Source organism: Actinia tenebrosa, unplaced genomic scaffold (genome assembly GCF_029948245.1).
Source record: "Actinia tenebrosa isolate PJP-AT-01 unplaced genomic scaffold, QUT_ActTen_1.0 PGA_scaffold11__36_contigs__length_13525064, whole genome shotgun sequence".
In the NCBI taxonomy this organism is placed as follows: domain Eukaryota; kingdom Metazoa; phylum Cnidaria; class Anthozoa; order Actiniaria; family Actiniidae; genus Actinia; species Actinia tenebrosa.
This window is the reverse complement of record NW_028292571.1, coordinates 12,084,468-12,098,655: the sequence shown is the minus strand read 5'-3', so window position 1 is coordinate 12,098,655 and position 14,188 is coordinate 12,084,468. Positions and strand designations below refer to the sequence as shown.

The following is a 14,188-nucleotide window of genomic DNA, read 5'->3' as shown; positions in this document are numbered from 1 at the left end:
TTTAGGTTTCTCTTTCTTCGCGGATCTCTCTTCTCTTTCTCTATCTTCTCTTCTCTTCTCTTCTCTTCTCTTCTCTTCCCTTCTCTTCCCTTCTCTTCTCTTTCAACGTTTCTCGCCAATTATTCTTTCAATAATTCATTTACGTCTTCGAGGTATTTAATATTGTCCACGGCCAGCAATATCAAAGGATGTTTGTAGGGCATAAGTTAAAATAAGTGTAGGCTATTTACTAAGAAAAAAAGCTGTGGCAAACTTATTCTACCTTGTTTCCGAAGCCATTGTGATTTCTACTGAATGGGTAAAACGCTCCCAGCTGCATCCATCTCGTACATAGCTCTTCTGACGGAGCATCAAAAAACCCACAGATATCAGCGCCGATCTTGAGAGAGAGAGAGAGAGAAAAGAGGAATCTTTTAACCTCTTTACTTTGGGCATAATAGTTTCCTGTTTCATAACACCACGTGTCATTCCCTAGAGTATGATTTCTTTGTTTAACCATTGTACATGAGAAGACATTCAAAGAGAGAATCTTATTTTAAAAAAAACATTGGGCCAAAAGTAAATTCAAGAGTATTCAAATATAGTCGTGATATCAAACTAGATGTAATGAAGGTGGCAATATTGAAAACTTACGTAAGGCATACCAAACAAGTTAAACTCCAGCATCCCTGAAACAGAGTAATTTGTACATTAGTAAATAGAGGTATTTGTGCCATATTGTACGTGCTATCAACCAGGATACTCTCTGGTTGATAGCACATGACGGGCAGTGTTTGCCTGTCATTGTAGGCTGGTAATGAGATTCATTCAATCTATTGATATACCAAGCCACCCGGACCCATTAGCAGAATACAAGCCACTTAATTGTTGACATAACCATTAATCCTGTTCGACAAAACTCACCAATAATCGAAGCATGCATTTGATTCCACTTTGCAACATTGTCTCCAAGCCAGTGTCCCGCGTATTTCCCGCTACTCGCAAAGGAGGAACGGGATAGCACAATACTGCGCTTCTTAAGAAGGTCTCGAACAATTCTGAAAACAATTTTGCATGAATATCATTAACTGAACAGCATTTACACTGTGCAAGAAGATTTATTTTTTTTAAGAATTTAATAAAAAAATATATTCAAAATGAGTAGAGTTGCTTGTTGGTTTCTCCTGTGCTTCGAGAGTTTTTCAGTGGATTCTCCAATTTTCCTCCCTCTGTAGAAATAGACTTCTGAATTATTTTAACTGGAATCCTGTGACAGGAGTGACAGGAGGCAGGAACAATTGAATTTGGTCTAACCTGATTTACATGAGAAAGAATTCGGTTTCCCAGGGGGGGAAATACTCTATTGTTGTACCTCCTGTCATAGCTGCCATCACGCGATGATGCAAGACTCAATAAAGCATTATTATTTAAATAATAATGATAATAATAATAATAACAATAATAATAACTTTATTCTTTGATAATAATAACTTTAAAGGAATTTAAAGGAAATCAAGTACTTACTGTTGTGTGACGATAGACTGTTTCCATCCATACAGGCTGTGCAGGTCATAGTGTAAGCCAGTGGCGTGCTGCGCGCTCATACAAAGTGTCTTGTCAGCAAGAACCGTACCAAGTACACCTGATACATGGGGTAAACGTTAGTTAGTATCACAGCATTTTGTTACTCAGTAACAATCGCTCTTTTTGAATGAACGAGTTCACGTAATGTTGTCCCATTTCAAACCACGCGTCATTCCCTAGAGTATCCTTTCAACGGTTGCGCTCGGTTGCAGATGAGAAGACACATGAATATGGATACGACTCCAACAAAGAATCTTATTCTCAGGGAAATAACACATGGTCGTCTGAAATGGGACAACATTTCACCCAAGTCGAGGAAGTCACTAGACCAGTTTCGAATATCCAAATAGTCAATGTTCACGAGCATGAATCTCTAGCACAAAGCATGATGAGAAACTGAGTACTACACAAATCAGAACAAGGAAATAAACAGAATTATCAGAAAAAAATTACTCTGTTATTTTTATCTGTTTAAATACTCACATTTCCATAAAAAAATTCGAAGGAAAAATTGTTAGAATAATTTTTTGGGGAGCTGAAAAACCACAAATACTCGGTTTCCCATCATGCTTTGTGTTAGAGATTTGTGCTCGTGCACATTGGCTATTACCGCTGTGTTCCTTGATTACAGACTCATTTACTCAGTATTAGCCTCGTATCAGTGTTTAAATATTCACAAATACCAACGGTAAAGTAAAGAATGCAAAGCTTCAACAATACAAACACTTAGAAATTCACGCCCGTTAAGAAGAGCTGTCGAGATTGGTCAAAACAAACAAATAGTTTTCATTGTCGACTCGTTCTCTTGTATTGTTTCTAGTTTTTCTCTTTCTAGAGTATTCATCCAATTGGGTTAGATCTTCTTAGACCTGCAACCTTGCCCCAACATCGAGGCTAACCCTGAGCAACAGAGAACTCGAAACTCGAGTATTAAGTCGTACCTGCCTCAATTCTCCTATACAATTATTCTATGCACATATTTGTAGAATATCGACTTTTGCGCATGCAGCAATTCATATCGTATGTTAATATTTTTACACAAGTGGATATAATAAATCCGGCGCTCTCGTTGGTCACAATTTACGTCTTATGCTGCCAAATTCATCTACAAGTGAATAAAACTCGCGCACGCGCACGCTCGTTTGTCGATTTGTGCCGCTTGCAGAGATAATAAAATTTGAAAAGACAAAAAATCTTTCTCTTTGAATTAATTTGTGTTAAAAATACTAAGCTCAAAGACTCACGTCTCTGAATATAATGCCCGATATTCACACTTCGCCTTCTGCAAATAATTGCTAAATATTGCATGCGCACGTCTACGAATGCTTGACGTACTTGTTGGTTTGTATGGTGGATAATCCCATTTAGTCTTTGGACAGCCATAAATAGTTCCCGTCACAAAGTTTGCAGGCTCGTTCATGTCCTATAGAAGAAAGAAGGAAAGAAAGGAATGAATGAATGAACGGAAGAGAGGGAGAGAAGGGCGGGACGACAAAAGGAACAGGCAGAATGACGGCATCTCTTCCAGAACATCTCGAACGATAAGAATTCGAATTAAAATAAAGGTTATTAGTCAAATTTAACTAGTGGTTTTCTCATCATTGCTGCGTTCTGATTGGATGAGCTGCTACTAGACTATAAGCTATATCCTACTAGTAGCGAAAATTACCGGCTTCAAAAATAAAACATTAAATACTAGTTTAATTTAATTAAAACAAGTAGTCTTTTCGCCCTCATGGCCTATGAGTCAACAACCCATAGCACAAGGACTAATTGCTAATTATTACAGAAGTAAAAGGGAAGGGAGTAATGAGGATGGGGTTGGTAGGAAAAAAAAAAGAAAAAAGAAAGTAACTGTTTCTTGGATCTGACCAATTTGTTTTCATTAAGAAATAGAAATCAGGGGCGGATCCAGGATTGTTAGGGGGGGGGGGGGGGGAGGTGTGTACATGTGCGGCGCACCGCAGGACAACCCCTGGAAATGGAAATGCTAGTGGATAAAAAGATTAAGTGCGAGCCTTGACGAGGCGTACCCCATTAAAAGTGTTAAGATAATTAAAGGACCAGGTCGACAGTAATTTATCATTGCTGTAAATCTCTCTCTTTCTCTTTGAATGTGACAGTTGCTATCGAAGAGCACGTTATTAGTCTGTCTGTCTTCGCTTGGATTCGATGGTTATTATTGATACTTACGATCCATAAACCATCAAATTCAACCTCCTTGTGGAAGTCTCTGATGAGTGTTCCCCAGTAAGTAGTGGCGTTATTGTGGAAGTAGTCAGGAAATGCTGCCCACTGGCGATACAGCTGGTAAGAAAATGACAAATCCATCAACAACAACAACAACGACGACGACGACGTCGACGACGACAACAACAACAACGAAAACAACAACAACGACGACGACGACGACAACAACAACAAGGGATACAGCTTTTGGGCTAATCAAACTAAGAGCAAGATTAATTCACAAATAATCGAATTACAGGTTTTGCAGAGGGAGGAATAGGGGAAATGATATGCCCGGAGAAAAACCCTAAATAAAGCTAAAGACATGACAAACTTTAATCACACGTTATTCCAAGTCCGGGAACCAACCCTGGCCTGACCTGAGTACACTATTGCTGTACCACCCGCGGGACTCCCGAACAAAGGAGGTCTACTTTAGTCAAATCCAACTAGTGATCTAACATCAATGCTGCATTCTGATTGGATGCCTACTACTAGGCTATAAATTATATTATATCCCAGTAGCGAAAGGTGCCGGCTTCGAAAACCAAAACATTAAGTCTAACTTTAATTCAAAGATTGTTTGCGTCTACATATTTGACCGACTAGTTGGATTTGACTAAAACAATTAGTCCTCTCGCCCTCATGGCCTAAGTTAAGGCTAATTGTTAATACTTACTCTAGTTTGCTCGTCCCAATCCAAGCTGCTATTAACAACGGTGTTCTCATACGTCGGCCAAACCTGACAAAATACGAACATTGGTATCAGCAACATTGGATCAAGAAAACATTCAATTCCTCTGGAATAAAAGCTCACCTTTCCAAACTGAGTGTTCCCTTTGTTGTCTTTGACCCAGACGTCCAGTGTGTTACCGTAGTCGTATGGTCTGTATGGGGTAGTTTCGTTCGCTCCTATGGCTGGATCCTTGATTTTTGAGGATGAAAATAAATCACGCAAAAGAATATGCATGTAAGTCAATAATTGGATGGAAAAGACAGATGGGGGAAAAGGAGGGGGGGGGGGGGGGGTGGATGGATGGATGGATGGATGGACAGATAGATAGACAGATGGAACGATTGTACCATAAACATTCTATAATGCACAATGCATTGTAAATCAAACTTACCAATATAATAATATATCTTAGACCTTCTTTCTTGATTGAGCGAACATAGTCAGGTAATCCAGCGAACTTGTCCTTATCGTATGTAAAATCAAGCTGTCGAACCATGTAGTCTATGTCTCCATACTGAACGTCCTTTAAAAACATTTGAAAACGCTGATTGGTCGAAATCTGTGCTTTATTAATTTTAGTAAACGCAGCACAGTGCTGACGCCTTCTATAACCATGACTGTCACATAATCAGAGGATCGTTCAATGTCAATACTATATCTAGATCTATAATCATGACTGTCACATAATCAGAGGATCGTTCAATGTCAATACTATATCTAGATCTATAACCATGACTGTCACATAATCAGAGGATCGTTCAATGTCAATACTATATCTAAATCTATAATCATGACTGTCACATAATCAGAGGATCGTTCAATGTCAATACTATATCTAAATCTATATCATTCACTACTGACCTGCGGTATATCGTATTTGCGCATGTTATCTACTAGTTTTTTAACCGTCGCGATGTCGTTGTATCCCCATCTGCTCAACTGAAAGCCAAGTGACCAGTATGGCGGCATAAAGGGACGCCCGATAGACTTAGAGGGAAAAAACACAGATGTTAACATTCACAAGAAAAAAAGAAAATAAAAACAACAACAAAAAACAAACAAACAAACAAACGAACAAACAAACAAACAAACAAGCAAGCAAGCATATTTCTTGTGCAGGCATTTTTTCCTTCATTCCTTTGATGTTTTCGATTTATTCGAAGTAGTTTTCTTTCTTTTTCTTATTTTTATACATTAATATACGCCTTTGCGCGCGTCTTTTGTCGTTGAACACCATATATAATCTTTGCGTTTTACAAAAACAATCCATTTTTTATTTCATTTTATGAAATACTGTTGTGGTACGTTTAATGGCATATTTGAAGAAAACTTTTAAAAATCTGAAAGCAACTATGTTATTCTTGTTGGTGACTCACTTCAGTGTACTGGCTGACAACGGCTTCTGGTGTGGGTCCAAGGAAAACGTAAAAGTCAAGGACACCACCAATGGTGCGGTAGGTAATGGCGGGCAAGGGCTGAAGCGCCATCTCTTGGATATGGAGAGAAGAAATGAATAATTTATTCGGGAATAATGTAACATTTACTACTAGTGATTGGTTAATTCAATCATAGCTCACCCATGGCGTTGCTGTTTAACAGGAATACACCGTGCGCCTTGCCATCCTCCTCCAGAGACATATAGAATGGATGGTGACCATAAACATTACCACCATTCTGCAAAGATATAGACATAGATATAGGGTTTCAAATGCATGGTTATGGCTGCTTCTTTATTAACAAATTTATCTATTAAGGCTCTTGTCTTACAAATGCAAGTTTGACTTACAAAGGGGAACTGATCCCTCGTGAATATAGGCCATGTCATCCAGGTCATGTTGTGTCTGAATGACGGATGTTCTTGTTCACCAATGCCGTACACGTAGGTGGAGGGAGTCTTGGTAGAGATTTGAAGGAATTGATCGCTAAATACGAAAAGACCAACAGACGAATCCCACCTGGAAAAGTAAAAAAGATGACCAATTAGTTTGTGAATTAACGAAAAAAAAAAGGAACAAAGGAACGAAGCTACGAACGAACAAACGAACGAAAAAGCGAAGGAACGAAGAAACAAAGGAACAAAGAGAACATACGAACATACGAACATACGAACATACGAACATACGAACATACGAACATACGAACATACGAACATACGAACATACGAACATACGAACATACGAACATACGAACATACGAACATACGAACATACGAACGCACGAACGCACGAACGTACGAACGCACGAACGTACGAACGCACGAACGTACGAACGCACGAACGTACGAACGCACGAACGTACGAACGCACGAACGTACGAACGCACGAACGTACGAACGCACGAACGCACGAACGCACGAACGTACGAACGCACGAACGTACGAACGCACGAACGTACGAACGCACGAACGTACGATCGCACGAACGTACGAACGAATTACGACCAACCGACCGACCGAACAACCGAACGAACGAACCACCGAACCAACAAACCAACGTACGAATAAACCAACCAACCAACGAACTAACGAACGAACCAAGAAACGAACAAACGAAGGGACAAACGAACGAAAGAAGAAAAGATGGAATGAAAGAACTAACGGACGAATGAACGGACGAACAAGGGAAAGAAATGAACGAATGAACAAACGAACAAACAAACGAAGGAATGACTATGATCAAAATAAATGGATGTGTGTAAAAAAAAATTATGATAAATAATAAACAGAATAAAAAATGAATAAATTGTATTAATGAAGGAGTGGCCCAATGGTATTGAAATGGATGACACACTAAATAAATGGCAAAGGCACAGCTTTTAATATGGTTTCGTCCAGGATTCCATTGAAAGAGATTAAGAACCGAAAAGACGTCACCCGTATTTTGCACAGGGATCCCAATACTTACAATACGGCTTTAGTGTCTTTACGAATGATCTGCATAGCAAAAGGTTTTTTTCTCGTGTACTTGATCTCGTACTTGCGGTCAGCAGCTTTAGTCGTTGGCTTTGGCATCTCAACTGGAACTTCATACCTTTTGACGTTGGGATCGTAAAACTGAATGACAAAAAAGGGATAAATTTTAAGTAGAATTATCTTATTTCAATCGGGCGTTTCGAGAGGGTTGAGTGAATTTTGGGAAGCGAGAAGTGCAGATTATTGATCTCGTTACCGAATAGACCTTTCTCATAAATGGCCGCCAAACGCGGTTGGAAGTTTTTTTTTTCGCGGTTGGGAATAGGGACAATTGAGTTAAAGCGAGGTCAGAAAGGCCTCAGTAAACAAAGTCTACTCAGTACGATATTTTTTTAAAGTCATTCATCTCACCAATTCGAGTTTTCTTAAGCGTCTCTTGAAGTAAGAGTGTATGACTTTGACACTAAAGATCGTATATTGAGTAGACTTCGTTTATTAATGAGGTCTTAATGACCTCGCTTCCATGCAATTGTCCCTAGTCCTAACCGAGTTTGGCGGCCATTTATGAGAAAGGTGAATTCACTTCCATAATCTTATGAGGCATATTTTCATAATAGTACGGAAACGTTTTCGATGTCACGCTACAATGTAATGTAAGTGTCACAGGCGTTATGATGACTACTGTGACTAGGCAGCATATTTTGTTCATATTAACGCACTCATCGGTCAGGTAAAACGTTTACAAGGAGAAGAGGGCTGGGACACAAGTTATGTACTCAAACCGGGAATCCTGTGGTCCATCTTACCTTGAATCTCACACGATCACTGGTCTGGTACTCGATGTCAAGTGTAACAGTCTGAGAATCTTTTCCATATATAGACTTGTAGTTCATACGTATTAGGTTGACTCTCTCGCCCAGGCTTGTATCAACCTTATCTCCAGTCACCTCGTATCCCGCCTGAAATGATTCTTTATAGAAACACCATGGAACCCCCTAGAATATACGAGAATCATTAGAAAGAATAGAAGAAGAAGAAGAAGAAGAAGAAGAAGAAGAAGAAGAAGAAGAAGAAGAAGAAAAACGACAACGACAACGACAACGACAACAACAACAACAACAACAAATCTAACATGGACATAGTGGTAGTGGTGATAACGAAAGACGAGGGAGAAAGAAAGAAAGAAACAAACAAACAAACAAAGAAGGAAGGAAGGACTTTGCCCCTTAGAAGTCAAACGCGCTGTGTTCGGCATATATTCAGTGTACGACGTCTTTGTCAACAAGATGGGTCAATGTGTAATAGCAACCGTACTGCAATATGTAATATGTTTGTTATCTATTCCGTACTGTTAATGGACAGCTCGTGGTCAATTAGCACTGTGTTTGTTATCAAGTCTTTAGGGTTAATGGAAAGTTTAATTAGTGATTGTAATTCCGATGTGTCGACTTTCAAGTAAAAAAAAAGAAAACAATTTCAATTCAAACATTGCTAACTAAATACATACGGCAATTCTATTACTAACAATAATACTTGTATTACTATTAACGTCTGTTTCCCCTAATACTTGTTTCTATAATACCTGTGGAAAGTGTAATTAGTGATTGTAATTGCCCTATTTCACTATGACGTCACTGCTTGTTTATGTGGGGGATAGAATCGCCAAATCCAATAGAAAATTCAACAAAATTTGCTCCTAGCGAAACAGTTTAATCTAAAATGGCCTGGTTTTCAGATACTCAGTATAATATGTGTAGTAGTATAGGGAATGGGGGTTCCAGCGCAATCTCAACACGGGGTAAGACCCGCGTCAAAAATCCACCTACGGACGACCCCCACTCCAAGTGTGGTTGAGGGCAACAGCGCACTTAAATATGTTAGTCTATATATGGAGTGCGAAGAATGTAAGAGAACTTTTAAGAAAGAAGCGGATTTGAAAAAGCATTTGAAAATGAAGACGAAGTGTATGAGCAGTTATGATTGTGGATGTGGTAAGAAGTTTGAGACTAAGGTTAAATTGTTTTGGCATTGTCAGGACTGTGAGTACGACTACGACGACCTAAAAAGTGCTTGGTATTAGGTATAAAATATTTCCTATTATATAGATGGAATCCCAAAGCAACTTCAGCACGGTGTCAATACCCGGTAACGGTGAGATTGACGTTAGACAGTTTTGGCGTCAGTCAGAAAGGAAGGTTAAAAGGACTCTCCGAAAAGGTATAGAAGGATTAGGAGCCCTGAAAGCGAGCATAATGGTAGAAGTAAGTTTGTCAAAAGACGAGGTAATGACGACAGCAATGTTGCGATCAAAGTCGTTAGTGATATTAGAATCCACGAATCTGGATAGGTCACTCAGTGAAGCCTTAGAAGCAATAATGGAGTCGCTGTCTAACTACACTAAAGAAGGATCGGGTTGGACAGTAGAGGAGGTTGAAGGAATAGAGATAAGTATAGCCAGGTACGTACCCATACGAGGGGGGAGTTACGTACCGCTACCAACGTGGGTAGAAAGGAAGAAGGCTATTGTAAACGTGAAGAATGAAGACAATCGATGCTTTATGTGGGCAATCAGGTCTGCACTGTATCCAGCAGAGAAGGATCCCTGTAGGACAAGTAAGTATCCCACAGATGATTTAGAGTGGGATGGTGTGGAATTTCCCATGCAGTTGATAGACATCCCCATATTTGAGGAAATAAACGATTTAGCAATGAACGTTTACGGAGTCAGAGAGCAGACGATAGTACCGTTAGTTCTGTCAAAAAGTAAAGGAGAGCGCGTACATTTATTCTACCACGGCGGACACTACTCATGGGTTAAACACATTAGCAGACTATTCTACAGACATACTAAGCACAAAGGCAAAAAGTACTTCTGTGACTGCTGCTTGCTGTCATTTACATCCTTAAATGCCCTAAAGAAACACGATGAGATCTGCCGCGGAGTCGAAGAAGTGGCGCAACGGATCCAGATACCCACCAACAAAGAGCTTTCATACGCAGACCATCAAAAGCAGATGCAAGTGCCTTACGTGATATATGCAGACTTCGAAGCGTTGATAACTAAGGAAGAGCAGAAACGTGGTGCCACGAATAAGGTAGGATTACACGAGATCTGCTCCTTTGGTTACATAGTAGTCAGATCAGACGGTAAAGCAAACCCTCCTGTGATTTACCGAGGTAAGAACGCAGCTAATGAGTTTCTAGAAGCATTGCGAGAAGAGGAGGGGGAGATTAGAGAACAATTAAGACGTCCAAAGAAGATGGAATTTACCAAAGAGAACCAGGAGGCTTTTAACAAGGCAAAAAAATGCCACATTTGTCAACATACGCTTCTTCAGTTTGGAAGACGAGCCAAGAAAGCGTGGGATGAAGATGGAAAGTATCTAGGAGAAGCTCATTTTAAATGCGGGAAGTATGCTAAGAAAGGTGAGAAGCCGGGAAAGCCCTCCACGCACTGCATTCACTGCCACAAAGCATTTGTTGAGGACTTCTATGTGGATAAGGTTAGGGATCACTGCCACATCACTGGTAAATACAGAGGAGCGGCTCATTGGAAATGCAATATAAACTTCAAAGTAAATCCAGACATGGAGATTCCGGTGTTCTTTCACAACCTCCGCGGTTACGACTCCCATTTGCTACTACAAGGAACAGACGGCTCCGACGTCAAATGCATACCCAACAACAAAGAGCGCTACATGTCCGTAACTGTGGGTAAGCTAAAGTTCTTAGATTCGCAGCAGTTTATGGCGGACTCCTTAGCAAACCTCGTAAAGTATAACACCAACTTTCCCATTTCCAGTCAATATGGCGCGGAAAGGAAAGGAGTCTACCCATATGAATACATGGATTCCTGGGATCGATTCAAAGAGTCCCTACCACCCAAAGATCGCTTCTACAGCACCCTAAACGAGTCCGGTATAAAGGATGAGGAGTACCAGCATGCGTTAGACGTGTGGGAAAAGTACTCCTGTGAGAACATGGGGGACTACCACGACATCTACCTAAGGTCTGACGTAGTGCTGCTTGCAGATGTTTTCCAAAGCTTCAGAAAGATGGCTATGGAATATTACGGATTGGATCCCGCTAATTTCTACACGGCTCCTGGGCTCAGCTGGAGTGCTTTGTTAAAGAAGACAAATGCGCAGTTGGATCTCCTAACGGAATACGACATGTATCGGTTTATGGAAGACGGTATTCGTGGCGGCGTATGCGGGCCCAGCCGACGTTACGCCCGCGCAAACAACCCCTTAGTAGAGCACGACCCAGAGAAACCAACCACATACATTTACTACCTGGATGCGAATAACCTTTATGGTTGGGCAATGTCACAGTACCTACCTGTGAGAGACTTCGAATGGGATCCAGTGAAGCCGATAGACTTCTACATGCAGGTAGGAAAGGAGGAAGACAAGGGTTACGTTTTAGAAGTGGATCTGGAGTACCCAGAGCGCCTGCACGACGAACACAATGAGTTCCCCTTAGCACCAGAAGCGATAGAGATACCATTTAAGCAGCTAAGTCCGCTGCAAAAGCAAATGTGCCCTGGTTACAAACCGTACAGGAAACTAACTATGAACCTGATGGATAAGAAGAAGTATGTGGTACATTACCGCAACCTGCAGTTCTACGTGCGACACGGAATGCGCGTAGAGAAGATCCACAGAGTCCTAAAATTCACGCAGGAACCCTGGATGCGCCCCTACATTGACTTTAACACGCAAAAGCGTACCGCAGCGAAAAATGACTTCGAGAAAAACCTCTTCAAACTGATGAACAACAGCGTGTTCGGAAAGACAATGGAGAACATCCGCAAGCGCGTAAGCGTAAAAATAGTCAGCACCAAAGAGGAAGCAGAAGCATACGTGTCACAGCCAGGCTTCGTTAGATACGTAGAAATGCTGAACTTCTACGTGATTCACATGAAAAGGGCAAACCTCTTACTAAACAAGCCCGTTTACACAGGCTTTACGGTGCTGGATCTATCGAAGCTGCTTATGTATGAGTTCTACTACGATAAGCTTAAGCCAAAGTACGGAGACCGCTGTCGCCTCCTGTACACAGACACCGACTCCCTAATTCTAGAAGTGCAAACGGAAGACGTTTACAAAGACTGCCTCCCCGACATAGACGAGTACGACACCAGCGGTTACCCGAAGGAGCACTTCCTTTACTCTGCGAAGAATAAGAAGGTAATTGGGAAGATGAAAGACGAAATGTTAGGAAAACCCATAGTAGAGTACGTGGGTCTGAAACCAAAGATGTACAGCGTGCTAAAGTTAGACGGCGTAGAAAAGAAAGCTAAAGGCGTAAAAAAGTACGTGGTTAAGAAGGACATTACGCACGAGTCCTACCTCAACGTATTACGAACACGCAAGGAACAGCGGCATAAGATGAACAGCCTGCGCAGCTATGGTCATCAGATACATAACGTCACGCAGGAGAAGGTGTCGCTGTCTGCATTTGACGGTAAGCGATGGATGTGTGATGACGGAGTGCATACGATAGCATTCGGACATCACACGATAAGCAGTTCTTCCATGACGAACCCACGTGTGGGCCCATCGTGAAGATAATACAAGATGGGCTGACCCTTCTTAGCTATTACGCTTCGGATCTGGTAAGTTTCCAAAGACCAATTAGGATCCGTAGCTCTTTTGGATCCTCCTTCTAATTCACCCGGTCCGTAGAGATATCGGACTGTGACATTACCTAATTTTTTTTCATGGGGGAAGACCGCCCTCGAACTTCTGACGAAGGACTTGTGTTCCACGTGTTTCTTTTTTATGGCATCCCTGGGTTTCATTCCCGTAGCCCTGGCCGCCTCGTTGTTCAAAGCCGCGACGACCTGGGGGAGCCTCTGAGTCCATTCCCTGTTGCGTTTGGAGGGATCTTCCAGCTCTTTCCAATACTGGTACCCAAAGAGACGCTCGGCCAAGGTCTTATTGAATCTTTCGACGATGCTCTGACCCCTGTGGTACTCTGCTTCGGCTCTCCTAATCTTAGTGCTGTGGTCTTTCAGGGTCTTAGTAACCACGCCCATGAACTCTGTCCCCGCATCCACTTGCAGCAGCTTAGGCCATTTCAAGACGCGCTTATAAATCCTACCTAGGGCTTCTGCGACTTCCCCAGAATCCTTGCTGGTTATGGGTTCGGCGTCCTTGTATCTGCTTGCGATATGAACTACGGTCAAAGCGTACCTATAGGTCTTTTTTCTCACCTTGTCGTGCGGTAAGAAAAGCAAATCCGCCTGATGAACTTCATTAGGGGCATTTACGGTAAAGCTGGGCCTGGGAATGTACTTAGGCACGGGAAGATAAACCTGCCAGAGGGTTTGTTTTCTTAGCCAGTTCTTAGCCGTTTCATCTGATACCCTGGCCGCGGTCGCGAGTTTCTTGATAGCCGACGCTCCTTTCCAATAGCCTTCAGGCCCATAGTAAATCCTTTTAAGTTTGTCCTCTACGCGGCCCATTATATGAATTCCAAAACAAGATTGATCTTACGTCCGTTAAAATCCACCGTCTTTCCGTCCACTTTGATGGTGATGTTTATGCTTTCTACCAAATGAGACAAATCATATTCCAAAGAAATGGGGGTGTATTCTACCAGGTCAAATGGATTACCTTTGGGCAGAAACTTGGACATAAGAGAAGACTTTTCTCCATTGTCGTAACTATGGACCAAGTCGCAATAGACTTCATAAGAGGATGCGACTTTCCATTTCACAGGTATGGCTGTGTCGGTAATTG

The 14,188-nt window shown here is 41.4% G+C and overlaps 1 protein-coding gene across 1 annotated transcript in view; it reads right to left on the bottom strand.

The window, feature by feature from the left end:
* Nucleotides 1-14,188, bottom strand: part of LOC116290000 (sucrase-isomaltase, intestinal) — a 34,081-nt gene that overhangs the window by 6,463 nt on the left and 13,430 nt on the right. The window contains exons 2-16 of the mRNA XM_089027308.1: nt 8,246-8,434; nt 7,432-7,580; nt 6,315-6,483; nt 6,106-6,202; nt 5,905-6,017; nt 5,390-5,515; nt 4,920-5,051; nt 4,610-4,717; nt 4,472-4,534; nt 3,757-3,870; nt 2,899-2,986; nt 1,504-1,621; nt 904-1,037; nt 634-668; nt 263-379 (exon numbers count right to left, since the gene is read on the bottom strand). Of these exons, the coding sequence (XP_088883434.1) occupies nt 263-379; nt 634-668; nt 904-1,037; nt 1,504-1,621; nt 2,899-2,986; nt 3,757-3,870; nt 4,472-4,534; nt 4,610-4,717; nt 4,920-5,051; nt 5,390-5,515; nt 5,905-6,017; nt 6,106-6,202; nt 6,315-6,483; nt 7,432-7,580; nt 8,246-8,434 (1,752 nt within the window). The remainder of the gene's footprint in view (nt 1-262; nt 380-633; nt 669-903; nt 1,038-1,503; nt 1,622-2,898; nt 2,987-3,756; nt 3,871-4,471; nt 4,535-4,609; nt 4,718-4,919; nt 5,052-5,389; nt 5,516-5,904; nt 6,018-6,105; nt 6,203-6,314; nt 6,484-7,431; nt 7,581-8,245; nt 8,435-14,188) is intronic.